This window comes from Coturnix japonica, chromosome 1 (genome assembly GCF_054131305.1).
Source record: "Coturnix japonica strain WE chromosome 1, WE-NBRP24, whole genome shotgun sequence".
NCBI classification, from domain to species: Eukaryota; Metazoa; Chordata; class Aves; order Galliformes; family Phasianidae; genus Coturnix; species Coturnix japonica.
Genome location: NC_140663.1, coordinates 54,058,290 through 54,075,146, shown reverse-complemented (window position 1 = coordinate 54,075,146; position 16,857 = coordinate 54,058,290). Strand labels below are relative to the sequence as shown.

The window sequence follows — 16,857 nt, the reverse complement described above, 5'->3', positions numbered from 1 at the left end:
AGCGGGATAGCGCACGGTGAACAAAGTGGCCCTCTCAGTGCTGGAAGTGCTTAAAATGCAAATGTACAGGAACTTCAGACCATCCCCCTCCCTCCTCGGCATGGAGGAAAAGCAGCTTAAATACAGCCAGGCCTGGAGAGGAATGTTAAAAAGAGGGGAAGAATCACCCTCCTCCTTTCCATAGGGACCCTCACACGGCGAGATTCAGTATGCATGACTGAACAAGCAAGCAAGGACAGCTCCTCTTTTAACTTTCTTGAACAATGGCCCTGGCTTCTTCCACCATTTCGCATTCTCTCTACCCCAGCCCCTCCTTTAAGAAAGGAAAAGGGGCAGCGGGGAAGAGAAAGCCCTGCCGCAGGTCTTAGAGGGAGAAAAGCTTTGTTTCATGCCCTATAAACACCGCTTAAGCTCCATCTCAAACAACAATAAAAAACCCACATCGTGCAAGTCGAAAAGGGACCCTGTCAGGTTAAAAGTCATACATTAAAGAGAAAGATTACGGTGTAGTACAAAGGACACCTTCGATTATTCAAACTTCTTTTTTTTCTCCCCCTTACATTCCCGCTCTACTTCCTCTTTCCTTTCATCTTCGCTTGGGCAATGAAAACCACCGGAGCCATGTCAGATGTCCCAGCTTCTCGTGTGCTTGCACGGCTTTGCTGGGAAAGGTTTATATAGATCTGATGGGTGTTCCATAGGGAGCGGGGAGGGTGGGCCTCAAGTTAGGCATATACCCCCTCTGCCATCTACCTGGGACTGTGAAAATCAAACAGCTCGGTCCTTATGCTCTCACTCTTACATCAGCTTTCCCCTGCTACACAATACCATATTCAATGGTAAGAAGCAGACACCTCACACCAAGGAGCTTCTCAACACCAGTTCACTCCATTGACGCCAAGAGCTCCCTCAGCCAGTGCTGCTCCAACCAAACCATCCCTAGAACCTTTGAATGCCGATGTTACCCGGTGTCCTGCACTGAGGGACCAGACCCTATTTCCTTCCCCTCAGCAGCCATGGAAACGAGTGGCCCCAACCCCTCAGCACCACGAGCACAGCAGGACGGGCAGGCACCTCTTGTCAAGAAGCACAGACAACACAGATACGGCTTTTTCTTTTTGTTGTTGTTGTTGTTGATTTTTTGTTTTTTTTTTTCTTTTTTTTTTCAAAAACATACTTCATATTTCCTCTTTTATTATATAAATATCAGTTTCACCTTTTTACCGTAAGAATATAAAATGTTTTAAGAGGATCTTTGTTATTTTTTATACAAATTCACAAACAGTACAATTAATTCATAGGGGTCTCCAGGTTTGCGTTAACTCCGTGGTCTGGCCTGTTACTGTGGAGGGTTTGAGATTCTGAACACGTTGAGAAAGGAAAAAGAAAAAGAAAACAAAAAAAAAGCCAAGATCGTTTAAAAAAAAAACCATCAATCCTTAAGTCTTCCTCTTTCAAATAATAATATTTAAAAAAAAAAATAATAATCTAAAGAACCAGCTCCATTTTATTGACAGAACAGAGATAAGACAGATGAACTTCAGTCTCCTCCCCTCGCGCTGCAGCCTCGGGGCCTGCAGGCTGCTCGCTCCTCGCCCACAAACAGGAAGCCTCGCACAGTGACCTTTTGTAGGTGATTGGAGAGGGGAGGGGAAAGGATTTGCATATATCTCTCTATAATATTTTCTAAAACAAAAACGAACTTGCATTGTACACATGTGTGTCATAGCGACAGCCCGATCCTCAGCACGGATTCTCACGTTACACATTTGTGCTACAAGAGGCAAAATGTAGAAGCACAGTTTGGGGTCCCCGATCCCCAGCGAAAGAGGGGAGGGAGAGGCACAACCAGAATGTGAAAGTGGGACACAGCGGGGTAAGCTCAAAAGCAAACAAGGGTTTTAAAAAAGAAGGAAAAAATAGAAGAAAATAATAAAAAAATAAGGAAGGAATAATAAAATGGGGGGAAGGAAGGGAAAAAAATGAACAAACCCAAGGAAAGGGGGCTTTATTCCAGTCTAGGCACAAAAATGTTTCAGTCTCAAAATCTCTTTCCTGTAAGAATTCCAGGGCTTTGGAAGAGGGGGGGTGAAAAAAAACCAAAATAGGAAAAAAAAAAAAAAAAAAAAAAGGTAACAAATTAAAACGAGGTAGCCAGACATCATATATATATTTATATATATAGAATATATTCAGCAGAAAAAAAATGTACTTAAAAATCCACAAGAACAGCAACTTCAAACGTCTTTAAAAATAAAAACCATGTAGGAAAATGAATACTGTAAAGAGGAGAATTAATGAGGAAAACTGGGACCGGTTTACAGGACATAAGCGAGGGATAGATGGGAGAGTAAGAAGCTGTTTTTGTAGCAGTCATTTTTTTTATGCGTTTCAAAATAAAAACAGGTCACAGTATCTCAAATGAAGCAGAAATGAAGCTGGAGATTCTTCCTTAAGTCCCCCAGGCCGAGGGGAGCTGGCCACCCCTTCTACCCACTTAGCCCCCATCATCCATGAGGAATGGATATGTAGCTGGATATGTCTATCCCTGGCGCCAAGAAGAGGGAGGGGAGGAGAAGGGTGAAGGGGTGTCTCTCAGCAACTCTGTGGCACCCAGTGCACGGGAAGGTCTAAGAGACCAGGGTCCACATCCAGGCTCTACAGAAACGGGGTAGGAGGAAATGGTATCTTCATCTCCAGTACAGAGATGGGGAGAAAGAACAGAGTGCCTGGGCTTTTCCTTTAGCAACAGAGCAGGATGACATGGAAACGTGCTGACAAAAGGAGAGGTTGTAGCTGTCCCTATTCTCAGTGCAGAGGAGAACTGGAGTAGTGGGAGAATGCATCTACCCATAGCAGAGAGCAACATGGAACTGGAGATTGAAAACAGACTTTAAAAAACCAACAAAACAAAACAAAACAAAAAAGGTAAAAACCAAATCCATGTACCTAGGGAGCTGTATTTCTGTCACAACTCCCAGCTGACAGGGGAGGGGCAGGCACAGAGGTGGAATGGTTAGGGTTTGTTTTTCAGAGCTTTTATTTCTTTCTTTTAAACCAAAAGCTGTGTCTGTGCCCAGTGCAGGATGACTGGGTGGCCAGGTACATAAGTGTAGCTAGGAAGCCATTCCTGCTGTTGTAATTGTTTGTTCCCATTTCCATTCCCACTCTCCTTTATATAAATCAAAAATAATCTATTCTCAATGCATGGCAGAGCAAGGGTCTTGATCTTTATCCATCCTTAGTGCAGGAGGGGATGGAATCGGGGAGCGGGGATAAAGAGGGGTGTCTCTAGCCCCAGTGCATAAGTGTGGGCTTCTACCTCTTCTGTAGGGGGCGGGGGGAGGATGCTGGGGTAAAGATGCAGAGAGCACTGTTTCCCCAGTGTGGAGCTGGAGGCATGACCTGGAAAAAGGGTGGGATCTTTCTCTTTCCTCCTGCCCCCCCCACCCCGCCCTTTCCTCCTTCTCCTCCAGAGTGAGGACGGGTAGGCAGCACACAGGAGTCAAGGATACTCGCTCGCTCTGTTCTTCCCTCCAGTGCCAGGGTGCGTGGGTAGCATGGCTGTGCGCGTGCCCCTCTCTCCTCTCCTCTGTTGCAGCAGTCAGTCAGTCCTTCAGTCTGTGAGTTCCTCCAGAGGAGACGGAGGTCTCGGGGCACCCCCTCCTCTCACCTGACCTTCTCGCTCTCAGTCATTTCCCACAGTCCCAGGTTGAGCACCTTGAGGCAGGGCAGCTGGGTGATGCGCTCCAGGCCCCGCTTGGTGATGCGGGTGCAGCCGTAGAGGTCGATGCCCGTCAGCTGGCTGAGGTGTTCAGCGATGAGCTCCAGGCCCTTGTCGGTGATGCGGACGCACTGGCCGATGTTGAGGGTGCGCAGCCCGTGCATCTGCCGCACCATGCGGTTGATGCCCTCGTCACTGATGTGGCAGGAGCAGAGGGAGAGGGAGCGCAGCCCGTCCAGTCCCTGCGCGATGTAGGCCAGGCTCTGGTCCCCCACTTTGTCGCAGAAGGAGACGTCGAGGCCGGAGAGCCGCAGGCTGCCCATGGCCAGGTGCATGATGCCCGTGTCGCTGATGTTGTCGCAGGAGCGCAGGTTGAGGCTGCGCAGGCTGCTCATGTGCGACAGGTGCAGCAGCCCCGCGTCCGAGATGCCCCCGCAGAAGCTGAGGTTGAGCTGGCGGAGGCGGCCCAGCCCGCGGGCCAGGTGCTTGAGCGAGAGGTCGCTGAGCTTCTGGCAGTCCTGCAGCGTGAGCTGCTCCAGACCCAGGCAGCCCTCGGCCGCGCTGCGCGTCATGCCCGCCAGGTGCCCGATGCCCACGTCGGAGAGGTGCCGGCAGGAGCGCAGGTTGAGGCTCTTGAGGCGCTGCAGGCCCCAGGCGATGAGCAGCAGCCCCGTGTTGGTGATGTTGCTGCAGCCCCCCAGCTCCAGCACCTCCAGCCCCTTCAGGTACTGGGCGATGCGGCCCAGGCTGCTGTCCGTGATCTGCTTGCAGAGGCTGAGATTGAGCGAGCGCAGGGAGCTGATCTCCGCCACGAAGGCGTGGCCCAGCCCGTTGTCGGTGAGGTTGTAGCAGCCGCTGAGGTTGAGGCTCTCGATGTCCGCCATGCCCTGGATCACGTAGCTCAGGCTGCGCCGCAGCGACAGGATCTGCACCCGCCGGATGCCCCGCGCCGCCAGGCTGGGGAAGAGCGAGGGGTTGGCGCGGCGCAGGTGCAGCTTCGCCTCCACGCCCCGCCACACGGAGCGGTGGTAGGCGGCGTCCCGCCAGGCCGTGCACACCTGCGCCGCGCGGCCCTTGTCGCGCACCTCCAGGTACCCGAAGATCATGGCCAGCAGCTCCGGGAACAGGCACGAGATGTGCGTTTCCATCGCCCGCCCGCGCCCGGCCGCCCCCGCCGGCGCCGCGCTCCGCCGCCGGGCCCGGCCCGCTTCCGCTCGGGGCCCGCCCGCCTTCCGCTCCGCGCTCCGCGCCGCTCCCGCCCGCCGCCGCCTCTACCGCCGCCCTCACATCGCCGGCCCGGGCGGCGCGGCCCGGCCCGCAGGAGACGCTGCTGCCGCGCGAGCGGCCCGGCCCGGCCCCGCGCCCCGCGGCCGCCGCCTCTACCGCCGCGCCGGGCGGGCCGCGCCGCTGCTGCTGCTGCTGCTGCCGCCGCGCTGCTGCCGCCGCGCCGCGCCGTGCCGCATCGTGCCGCCTCCCGGCGGGCGGCTGCGCTCCGGCCCCGGCGGCCCCCCGCGCTCCGGCCCCGGCCGCCGGGCCCCGCCGCCTCCCTTTGTCTCCGCGCCGCCGCCGCCGCTCACAGCCCGCGGCCCCGGGCCGCCCGCATCCCGCGGCGGCGGCGAGAGGGCAGCGAGCGAGGCAGAGGGGTCGCGCCGGCACGGCCCGGCCCGGCCCGGCCCGCCCCGCCGCCGGTACCGACTCCGCCGCTCCGGGCCCGGCCGCCGCCGGCCGCCTGCTCCGCTCCGCCGCGCGCCGCTCGCTGCTGGGCCCCGGCGCCGCGCTCCGGCCGGGCAGGAGGAGGGGGAGGAGGCGCGGCGAGGCGGGCGGGGAGGGAGCGCAGGAGGAGGAGGAGGAGGAGGAGGAGGGAGGCTGGGATGGGACGGGATGGGATGGGCTGGCGGCAGCGCTGCTGCTGCTGCTGGCGCTCCCCTCGCCCTTGCGCAATGGTACGATCCGGAACACTCCGAGCCGTCGCCCCGGCAACAGCGCGGCCCATTCGCTGCGTCCCGCCGTTAACTGTTGCCGTGCCGCCGGCGGGGACGGGCCGGGCCGGGAGCAGCACCCTGCGGGGCCGGAGGGGCTTCCCGGCTACGGGACCCCAGGGGAAGGAGCGGAGGAGACGATGCGGAATGGGAGAGTGCGGGCCCGGCTGCTGCGCGGGGCACCTTGTGCCCGGCTGTAGGGACACTAGGAGGGCTGCTGTTGTAGGGCCGCCGGGACAGGCCGTGCAAGAACTTTCGGCTCGGAAACGGTGTGAGCGCTCCCGTAGGCTGAGCGACTAACATCCGTGTGGGGAATGAGTGTTGGAAAGCCGCGTTTCCTGCGTGTCTGTACCCACGTGTGGGGGTAACGGCGGGGCTCGGGCCCAGCGCCGTCACTGGGCGCTACGAACGGACAAAGTGGTGATGCAGAGCAGGTAAGGCTTCTCAGAGTGCCTCCAAAGGAGAAGAGATGGTCTTCCATGACAAAGTGCTGTAAAGCAAAAATAAAGCTCGTATTCGTTCAACACGGTGGGGTGCATTCTTAACGCTGTTTGGATTGCTAAAGTGATACTGAAATTAGCTTTGCTCTGACAGCGTTTGTTACCGTGAGATTTTCAACAGCCTGGAGGAATGGGCTCAACTTGAATCAGCTGTCTGCTGCATCCTCACACACGTTAGTTGATTCATCAGAGGTTAAGTGCACAGTTTTCGTTCTGCCTTTTTCCTTCTGCTCCAAGTCGGGGGCACTGTCAGCTGACGGCCCCAGTGCTGCCATGAGGTCCTGGCTCACACACGCACCTCTACCAACAAGCGGCTGTAGTATGGCATCACACGGAGCCCAGCAGTACAACTCCCAGGCCACGCGATGGGACGCGCTGACCTGCTGCTCATTCACTGCCTGCTCGAGTCAGCTCGCAGCGCTCCTGACAGGTTCACTTTTTATGAGCAGACTTTCTGCCGGCTCAGGTATCGCCGTGCACAGCCCCAGCTGGATCGGGTATCGTCTGTACCCCTGCGGCTGGCGCAAAGCCATTGTTGGCTCCTGCTCTGCACTGTGCGCTCTGCCTTGTTGAGCTGGAGTGTGCTATATGCCTTGGCCTGATCCCGATCAAATCTGTGCTCCCGGGTGATCCGGCGCAAGGTACTTTTTAATCACCGTGGATGCCATGCCAGGTGTCACCTGGTGAAAACTGAGCTTTGCGGTACGATTTGGCTGCTTTTTGTTGTGCTGACGGTGGTGGTTAACCAGTGGGTTAACTGGAAAATGATCAGGTGAATGGTGCTGAGCAGCAGCACTACAAATCTTGAACCTTGCAACCAAAAGGGAAATTCAAGATGAAGTGAGGAGCAGGTGAAAGATGCATGGAAGATGTGTGAGGAACAGCTGAGGTCACTTGGTTTGCTCAGCCTGGAGAAGAGCAGAAGATCAGCTGAAGAAGGACCGCTCGGAAGCAGGATGGGTCCGGCAGGGATCCGGCAGCACATGGAAGTGAAGTGGCACAGAGGTGGTGTTGGGATCTCCTGGTGATTGTTGCATTACTCATAACTGGCAAAGCACGAGCAAGTTACACAAGTCATTCTGAGAGTGCGCTAATGAAGGCTGCCGCCGTGCTATCCCAAATTTGGTTGCAGAATCATACCATGGAAGTAATGCTGTACTTTGTATCCCTCGATCTTTCCTTTAAAATCACATCTGGGGGAAACAGGGAAAAGCATGCTTTAACGCATAAAAGTTAACCCCAAATATTGTTTTATTATATCATCAATTTTTGGAGGCCTCCGAGTTCTCACACATTACACTTCAGCTGCCTGTGCCTCCTTGCAAACAGTTCATATGTAGGTGCTCAATGGAACAGCCCTGGAGCTTGGACTCTTCTTTATGGGGGAAGATAAGAAGTATATTCCTGGTAGGTTTTTGTTGTCTGCTCTATCTAAGTAACAGATGTTTGGCAACAGAGGTTTAGAAACAAAAGTAAAAGCACCCGAGAAAGGGCAATTTATCTCATGGCTGTCCAGCTGACTTTCTGTTTCCAGTATTAAAAAAATATGTGCCATGTTTATCGTGATCTCAGGGTACAAATAAGAGGTGGTAATCGCCGTGTGATAAACTGAGTTTTATTAAAAATCTCTGCCTGCCTCTACGCGTTCTGACGGCTAATCTGTCCCGCTGGAGCCGTGTCTGACATTCCAGCCCCTTGAGCAGCTCCCAGCAGCCGCTTTCTCTTTTTGAAAGCACTTGCCAGATAAATGTTTCATTCTTTTTTTCCCCCGGTTATACCAGTGTTCGGCGGAGGCTGGACAGTTTAGCTTGGCGGTGGTTCAGGAGGATCTGCATAACTCACTCGTGGCTTCAGTGACTGGGAGCAGTTCTTCTGTCGTGCATCTCTTACTGCGTGGTTGGGCGTAGCATCCGCCAGGTCTTTCTGTGGTTTCCATCTCAGTCTCTTCCTGCTTGTTTCATTTGCTTCTCGGCTTGCAGGACAGCATTTTGTTCTGTTCCATGCTTGGCTCCAATCAATCATTTAAGAGATAACAAGCGCAGATTCATTCCCTCTCCTTTCTTTACTTCTGCCACTCCGTTCCACGTGCTTTCTGTGTTTTTACGGCTTCCTGCAATGAAAAACTCATGAATTTACCCTCAGGAATCTTCTCACAGAATCACAGAAGACCTTCTCGGCTTCTGGCTTTTTCTTACCAATAGGTGGTGGCCACGAGGGCTGCAGTAGAGAAGTGGCATAAAACCGTTTCAATGGTGCAGCCCAAGCCTTCATCATCTTTTAATGCAGATGGCTCTGGAGATCCAGGCTGGTATCCTAAGTGTTGGAGCTTCCCTTCCCACCCTTGGAAAGAAAACAAGGCATGGATGTTGGCTGCTGGTGTTTGGTGCAGAGGTCGCAGGCTGTGCTGTTTGGGTGTAGCCTGATAAATCCCATTAGCTAATTTCCTGTGGCTGGCTGGTGCTGCGTTTTTCAATCCTTTTGTCCAGCCCACCACTGCATTGCTACTCAGTTTAAAGCATTTCTCCACAGCCCAGGCTGCAGTGGGGAAATTTCTTCTGCCTTAAAAAAGGAAAGAAAAGAAAATGTAACTGTCTTGAGGAGGAGCTCAGCTAACGCTGCTCTGGAATTTAGGTTCTGGTGTCCTTTTCACTCCAGGTGGCTGCAGTTGTCCTTCCCAAATTGGTCTCCAGACCTTGTCCATCAGATCTGCAGCGTGCCCACAAAACTCACCTTGGCCTGAGGCAGCCCATTGGCTTAAACTGGTTCCAGTTGGCTCTGTGGAAGGAACTTCTTGAGAGTTCATTTGGGAAATGGCTTTGTTGTATGGAGGAGACCAAAGCGGTGCTTTGGCAGTGCTGATAACCCAATTGCCATACTCTGGCTCAGCACAGTGAGGGTGCCAGCTTGCTGCAGAGAGAATACGCGACATCAGCATTACACATGAGGCGGGGTGCTGCTGCTGGGCTTTGCAGCGCTTAGCAGGGTGTCAGGGAGCAGCGATGGTGTGAGTCACGTGGTGCTTTCTTTGCTTAAACGCAAAGAAAAAATGATCCCCTACAACTCTTTTGTGAATGTAACCAGTAATTACCGACAAAGATCTCTATTAAGACCGAGTACATTTAAGTGTAGGCAGAACATGTGTCATGTGCATATTTTAGATGTGTAAGTATATATGCATTTATTATTGTACTCGTATTGCGCCTCTGTAAATCAAGATGGAGCTGCTAAGTGAATGGATTCTCTTTGGAATTCGGACCGGTCCTGATCACTTTGTGACACGACCTTATTGAGGAAGTGTAATTAGTTACTGTGTTATTTAGACATTGTAACATTAGGATCCTTGGGCGTTGGGGAGCTTTGCTGGGAAGCTTGGGTAACAACAAAGCATTCCTTAAAAATAATGTAAGAAATGGTGTTTTTTAAATGGCAGGTGTTGTGTTTCTGAAGGTGGGGTGCTGTGTAAGTCTGTGTGTTGGGATGACACGGTTCCTCCTGCACCAAGTGATTCTGCTCTGCTGTGTATTTTCTGGCACTGGGGGTGGCTTATCCGAACTGTAGTGTACTGTAGTGAAATTCAGAGCTGAAGTCTCAGGACAAACACCAACTCTGAACTGGAGCCTGTGGGATTAGAGGTTTTTATCCAGGTTTTGATTTTATTTCTCAGTCAATAACTGCCAAGAATATAACTGCTTATATGGGGAAGAATGGCCAGGGGATATAGAGCATGGGATTTGTGGATTATATTCCCCATTTTGCCATTAAAGTGGCCACTGGCTGTCACTGCTGTAGCAGATTGAAGCAAGTCCAAATGAAAGGATTACTGGGAGAACCAAAATGATTATGGTCCAGGCAGTTGTGCTTGGATATCGTATACCTATCACCTATCATCTGCTTCTGTGTGACAGGGCTGTCTGGGGCTGAGATAAGTGGCTGGGGCCCTGGCCACAGCTCCACCATGCATGTCACACCCGTTGTAGCTTGTATGCACCTCAGCATCTGATGGCTAAAATCATCTAAGAGAAAGTGTTCTGGGAGGGCAGGGTGTAAAATCTCAAACCTCAGTGCTTGCAGTTCATTGTACTGGGTGCTATTTTAAGTGCTGGGCTTTGTCTGTCCTTTATTAGAAGTACCAAAGACGATCAAGATGGTGGGAAGTTATCTGATGTAATCATTATTATTGAAAACAGTGGCAGAAAAACAAAGAGGCCTTTCAGGTAGTGCTTGCTTTCCTAAGCCATTCCTGAGGATTGAACTCTGAGACCTCTACAAGCTGAGCTGAAGCAGGCAGCCCTGCAGCTCCAGTGTGGACATGTGTGCCCGACATGCCATGTGGTACTGTCACAGCAGCACACTGAGAAGGCTGCCTCCAGCAGCTGCACGGGCCAAAGCCCAGCAGGGAAGGGTGAATGCTGTTACATTCAGCTGGAACAAGAGGGAATGTTCTGGCCTTTGGCTGAGACAGGAGAAAAGTAGGTGCCAGAAGGGTAGATGTAGCAGCGCTGGCCAGCTTGTGAGCGAGGGTTATTTGGCCGTTAAGGGAGGTTTGCCAACAATCCCTTCCATCAGAAGCTCCAAGGATGGGGAAGCATCCACACCTGCACAGGTCCTGCTCTAGGAGCACTTGGCAGCAAGATCTGTGGGAGGGTAACTCATAAGCTCTTCAGTAGAGTCAGAGGTAACCTCACAAGAAGGTAAGCTCAGCTCGAAGTATGGATGTAGCCATATGGTTCTTAAAACACAGTATTTCTGTACCCAAGGATTACTGCAGTGTTGATTTTAACTGTTAACTCCTCCCTCCCTGGACCCCAGCCACCGGCACATTTTCAGGTAGTAAATAGCCTTCTAAAATTGGCAGTTCACTAGAATTGGATGGAGTTATGTCACTTGCCCTATGAACATTGGCTCCAATCAAGATTTTAGAGGAAAACTGAAAAATAAGGTAGTACTGTTTTGGAAAAATGCTGTGAAGGAGCACAGTGTGAAGGAAAAGAAACTGCAGGTGGGAATTACAAAATATAATTTCATACAGAATGTAGGGGGGAAAAAAAGCAAAATTCTGTTTCATAGAATGGGAGATTTGTATTGGTTCTGGCCAAAGAAAAGTCACCTTAGCATCAAGGGGGAGATTCAGATTGGAAATAAGGAAGAAGTTTTCTACACTAAGGGTGGTGAGGCACTGGAGCAGGTTGCCCAGAGAGGTGGTGGATGCCCCATCCCTGGAGACGCTCAAGGTCAGGATGGATGGGGCTCTGAGCAACCTGATCTACCTGTGGGTGTCCCTGTTCACTGCAGGGGCTTTGGACCAGATGGCCTTTAAGGGTCCCTCCCAGCTCAAATGATTCTGTGATTCTTTGTTACTAGAAGTAATAGTTCAGAAAGTGTCATTGCCAGGTTTGCTTTGAAAGTCTCTGAAAACGTGAGGGTGAAACAAAGGGCAGATCTGAGCAGAGCAAGGGGAAAGTCTGTAGATCATAGTGTTGGGGGTAGAAATTCAATGGTTAAAACAAAGTCGGTGTTTTATGCAGTTCTTTCAACTTGTTTCAGAAAAAGGAACCCTTGGCCTGCCACATATTTGTTAATCTTCCATGTAGCCATGTAGCCAGACCCTGTCATGTGCAATGAGAACACAACTTTCTTTAATCAAGATGGTTTGGATCTGCATAGGAGAATGCAAGATAGAAATTCTGCTTTTAGTCCTTCTATTTTCTTTTATATTTTTTTCTTTCCCCAGCATACAGGCTGACTAAATTGCGTGGAAAAGCAGCTCTCTTTCCACTATTTCACCCCTGAGATCTGCTATTTTCCTAGTCTTGTTGGTGTTGTTGTTCCGTGCTTTTTGCCAGCAAATGCAGGCTGTATTCTTTATGTTCCTCTTGGAACAGCGAATCCTTTCGTCTGAAAATTATTCTTGATGCCTTGAAGCAGGAAACATAAGCAAAAAAACATTGAGATATATAGAAACGTCTGGAAATATTCATGGAATGGCAACAGCTGCCAGGACGTGGGAAGCGGCAGGTAACTAAATAATACTCCTCTGCATCTGCAGTGCGTGTCGTTTGGCAGAGTTAAGAGCTCTATGTAAGCGATTATACCATGAGCCGTGCAGAGGTTCTGGTTGCTCTGAGGAGGCAAAACTCAGATCCAAAGGCCTGGGTGAGAGGTGTGCCGCTACCTCATTAGGTGCGTGGGTTTCTGCTGCCTGACACGCGGTACCCAGCAGTCCAGGCCCCAGCGCTTCCCAGCTCCTGTTGGGCCCAGGCCTCAGGCCCAGGCCTGCTGGGTACGCTGCCTTGCTGGGTTTCATTGGATCCTAGAGAGCATTGGCTTTTTAGCAAGTCAGCTGGCAGCCCCACTGTGTTTTGTTTCGCGTGGTTCACATTCTTCCATCTAATTCCCACACTGAAAATTTCCAGCTTCCTATTTTCCCCTAGCTGTCCCAGCAAGACGTATTGAATATGCAGATGTGATGGCACACGCTCACACACGTGCTTTTCCTGAAGCAACCCCTCAAAGTTTGTTCTGTCTGTTTGTTTTACTCCTTATTCTCTAATCCCCAAAGTGACATTAAACACATTTTTTTGTTTAACCTTTGTATGAAATGCTCTTATATGCAAGGATATGCGAGTTTAGTTGCATTCTGTTGTACTCCCTTGTGTGTGGAGGAGACGCTGAGTAAATGAAAACATATTATAATTGTTATGCACCACGCACAAATTCCTTTTCAGACATCTTGTATGCATGCCTTCTCTAGGACATATTTGTGAATGTGAACTCTGCTGTATTTTCAGACACATCCATGTTGTAAATGACAGTGCTTTTGCTCTTTGTTTAGCAGTATGAGGGTCACTCGTGTAAAGCTTTCAAAGCAGTGAGTACTGGAAAAACAAGGGCTGGTGGAAGAGGAGCTGGGAGTGCTGATGATTGTCTGCTGGTGATGAGTCTCCTGGTACAGCATGGCACCGGGCCTGACCGAAGAGCTGTGCACACGCTGTCAGCACTAGTGATGGAAAGACAATCAGAGATCTGGCTTCTGCTCCAAGTGAGGAAGTTATTTTGCTGCAACAGCATAAATCCTTACCAGGATCTCTTGCTTTCCCTGCGAAATAGAGACTTGGACAATTCCTTCCCTCCTCCTACACAGTGCCCACCCCAGGGGTGGGTGCATGTATCCTCATTCCCTGGCTTTTTGTGCTCTGCAGAAACAAGCAAGCATACAAGGCAGCATTCATTGTACCCTCTTTTGCAGCACAACGTTATTTCCTCACCTGCAAGGCAAGCAGTCCTCACTTTCTCTACAATTACAGTATTTTGGCAGGACACGCTTCAATAAATGGCTGAAATTTGTTTGTCAGAGCCAAGATGATAGAATCATGAATCATAGAATCATTAAGGTTGGAAAAGATCTCTAAGGTCATCAGGTCCAACCCCAGCCCAACACCACCATGTCCATGAATGGCTCCATTGCCATTCTCTGGACACACTCCAGGGCCTCAGTGTCCTCTTTGCACTGAGGGGCCCAAAACTGAACACAGCACTCAGGATGTGGCCCCACCAGTGCTGGGTACAGAGGGACAACCACCCCCTGCTCCTGCTGGCAGTACTATTTCTGATACAAGCCAGGATGCTGTTGGCCTTCTTGGCCACCTGGACACACTGCTGGCTCATGTTCAGCCAGCTGTCAACTGACACTTCCAGATCTTTTTCCTCCTCATTCGGATTTCCAGCTACTCTGCCCCAAGCCTGTGGCATTGCATGGACTTGTTGTGCCCGAAATTCAGGACACTTGGTTTTGCTGAAGACTAAATTCCAGCCTCCCAGTTAGTTAGAACCCAAATGAGGTGGCAGAGCAAATCAGCAGCTGTGCCAGCCAAACAATGTCCTGACCCAACACTTGATGTAGTCACCAGACAGAAGGTCAGAGCTTCAGCTCGCTCCAGATGGAGACACCATGGCGAGGGCTGTGTGCCCAGGCTCCCTGCTGCAGATGCCACTGCGGTGCACATTAAGTGCCAAAAACACAAACAGCATAAAGGTGTGGTGCAGAGTGTGACCAGGGAGGGGAGTCCTGTGCCCAGGGTAAGGTTTGGTCATGCAAGAGGACTGGAACCTCCTTCCCAGCCATGGCTGCTTCTGAAGACCCATACTAGGTCAAGCCCCCTGCCCTCTAATAGATTGGTGCATAGCCATATGCATGTGTGGATTTTGACCATGAATGAGAACTTGTCCATAGTTGGTTTCCTTTGACCATTACGATCCCTAGAGCTGATGACAGTAACACACCATCTGATGCTGCAGTTGTGTCATCGCTCACGGGTGACATCAGCCCACATTGTGTCGAAATAAGTGGTCCAGCCCTCCTTCATCTCTGGCTGAAGGCCAGGCTCCCCAGTGCACGCTGCATACATCGGGCTGGAGCAGCACTTTCTGAGCAGATGAGGTGTTAGATAAGCACCTACATTTTCCAGATGATTAAACCCTTGGAGTTTTGACTGTGGTGGTTACATTTTATTGTATTTATTTTCTTGAGGGGGGGACGACACAAAAGCAGGAAAGGGGGAGCTTGGCTGCTGGCAGGATAGAGCCCCCCAGTGCAATGCAGGATGTGTAAGGGGCAGGGTGTGCTCTGCAGCCCTCAGGGTGGGTGGAGAGCAGCCCGTGGAACCTTGCACTGCCTCTCCAGATGCAAAGCAAGTTTTTGCTTTCATTAGTCCTGCTGGGCTGGCAGAGCTGCAGGAGGAGAGATGGAGCTCCACTCTAATAGTGCCTACACCATCAGCAAGCAGCCACATTGCAGTTTGTGGTGAGGAGAGAGGCAGAAAAAGAGCTTTTCTTGGAATCGCTTTTGGATCGCACCAGTGACCTGGGGATCTTTCCAGTTCTGTTTTATTTCTGCTGAGAGACAGGGCAGGCTTGCAGAACTGGGGAGGCGAGAGCGTGGGACTGGATCTGTGTGTATCAGTGTCGATGTGCTGACTTCTGCTTACATCATCACCTTGGAAGGGCAGTGTCCTGCAGCATAGCACTGCTATGAGCTCGTAGGGTGGGAGGCAGAGGTATGCGTGGCCCCGGTACTGCCGCCTGTGGGACCCTGTTGCTGGCTGCAGCCTCAGGCTTGGCGTGCAGAGCATTAAGGGATGAGCTGGCAACACGACCAAATGGGTGTGAGCTGACCACAGACACTTTTAGACTGGAAATTAGAGAAAGAGTCACAGCTTTTTGCCCGGTGAGTTTGCAGACAGTGTAGGGACCCAAATAAAGCAAACAGCTTTTAGGATGCTTGGAAAATTTATTCATAAGATTGTATGGTTCGTCCCTGAAATGTCACACTATTACCTAATTAAAAGAAAAGAAAGTAAATTAACGATTAAGCTGCACTGTACAGTTAAATCGGTGCAGATCTTAACTTTGAAGGCTTTGCTTCTGGTTTAAAGGATGACTAACCTGCACAACACCAACTACTGATAGAGCTCTTTCAGATTAAGTTTGCACGAGCGCACATTCTGCTGAAAATTTGTATCTGGAAACTTTATTAAAGACCATAAAGAATGTTAAAATAACATTTTATAAGTGATCTTAAGCACAGCACTTCTTTTTCCTGGAGTTAGAATTGTACATGTCATTGGTATTAAAATAGAGGTGAGAGATAACACGATCTTTTTGGTACAAATGTATATGCAGTCTATTTCCAAACAGTCTGAATAGGTTTAGTTTGAATGTGTTACATGCAGCATTAATAGGATATTGTTACACTGAATAGAAACGTGGTGGTACAGAAGATAAATCAGTTCTGGAATTGATTCAATCAGTGTAATCTAATGTCGACTGAGATACCTGCTCACATACCTACTTGTGGACACTCAGTCCCACCAGGGAGGTGAGGAGGGCTGCCCATCATAAACACGGATGGTTTCCAGGCAGGCATGTACCTGCAGGGACAGCTTTTTGTTGCTGCCTTTATTAAGTGTCAAGGTGCTTAGCCACGAGTTTAGGAGATCGAGATCTCTTTTAATGTCTGGCCTTTTTTGTTCCTTTCAGTACTTCTCATTTCCTTGCTGTGTTCCTTCATTCTTGCTCTCCATGGGACAGATATCACCGGGCTGCTGATGCTGGCAGCTATGTCTTGGCATTTGTGCACGACACGGCCTGGTGACAGTGAGACCAAGTGCCCTTGGCCAGGGCAGCCGTGGAAAAATGAAAGAGCAAGGTAGCGGTGAAAGGAAATCTGGATCTGTCAGCGGGGTGGCAGGTGATGAGATGCAGAAAAAGGTAGCGCATGAGCATGTCAGGAGATCAAACTGAGCGCAGAAGTACCAAAGAAATAAGCGGAGCGTAAACAGAAATAATCCGCCCTTCCAGCAGACAGAGATGGCGTGCACCAAGTCGCAAGGGCAAGGCAATGGCATGGGGGGAGAGATGGGCAATGGGGTGATACACCTGTTGTACGATGGACCTGTGAAGTGACTGCTGCAGGTGAAGAAATTATCAGAATATGTATAAAATTGCATGTTTAGGTCGGGCAATGTGGGCACCAGTGTGGCACCACAGTGGCACACTGCTGAGGGAGGGACTGCAAGGAGCAGCAGAATCGCAGACTGCTATGGGTTGTGAGGAGATGAGAGTAGATGATACGGTTCCTGGGTGAAAGCTGAAAGGG

The 16,857-nt window shown here is 50.9% G+C and overlaps 2 protein-coding genes across 4 annotated transcripts in view; one reads left to right on the top strand and one right to left on the bottom strand.

The window, feature by feature from the left end:
• WNT5B (Wnt family member 5B) overlaps window positions 1-16,857 on the top strand; it is a 59,858-nt gene that overhangs the window by 25,546 nt on the left and 17,455 nt on the right. The gene's annotated exons all lie outside the window — the stretch shown is intronic.
• On the bottom strand, window positions 1,110-5,049 carry FBXL14 (F-box and leucine rich repeat protein 14). 3 transcript variants are annotated; one of them, XM_085540528.1, is made up of 2 exons: window positions 4,810-4,951; window positions 1,110-4,681 (listed from the first exon to the last, which is right to left on the bottom strand). In XM_085540528.1, exon 2 carries the CDS (start codon window positions 4,606-4,608, stop codon window positions 3,670-3,672), a length of 939 nt encoding a protein of 312 aa, XP_085396654.1. In that variant the 5' UTR covers window positions 4,609-4,681; window positions 4,810-4,951; the 3' UTR covers window positions 1,110-3,669. The 3 variants fall into 3 exon arrangements, with proteins under 3 accessions (XP_085396654.1, XP_085396659.1, XP_015720866.1); XM_085540533.1 differs by having other exon boundaries at window positions 4,783-4,924; XM_015865380.3 differs by having other exon boundaries at window positions 1,110-5,049.

Coding starts and splice junctions, on each gene's coding strand:
- FBXL14 (XM_015865380.3), bottom strand. CDS start 4,872: ATGGAAACGCACATCTCGTGCCTGTTCCCGGAGCTGCTGGCCATGATC.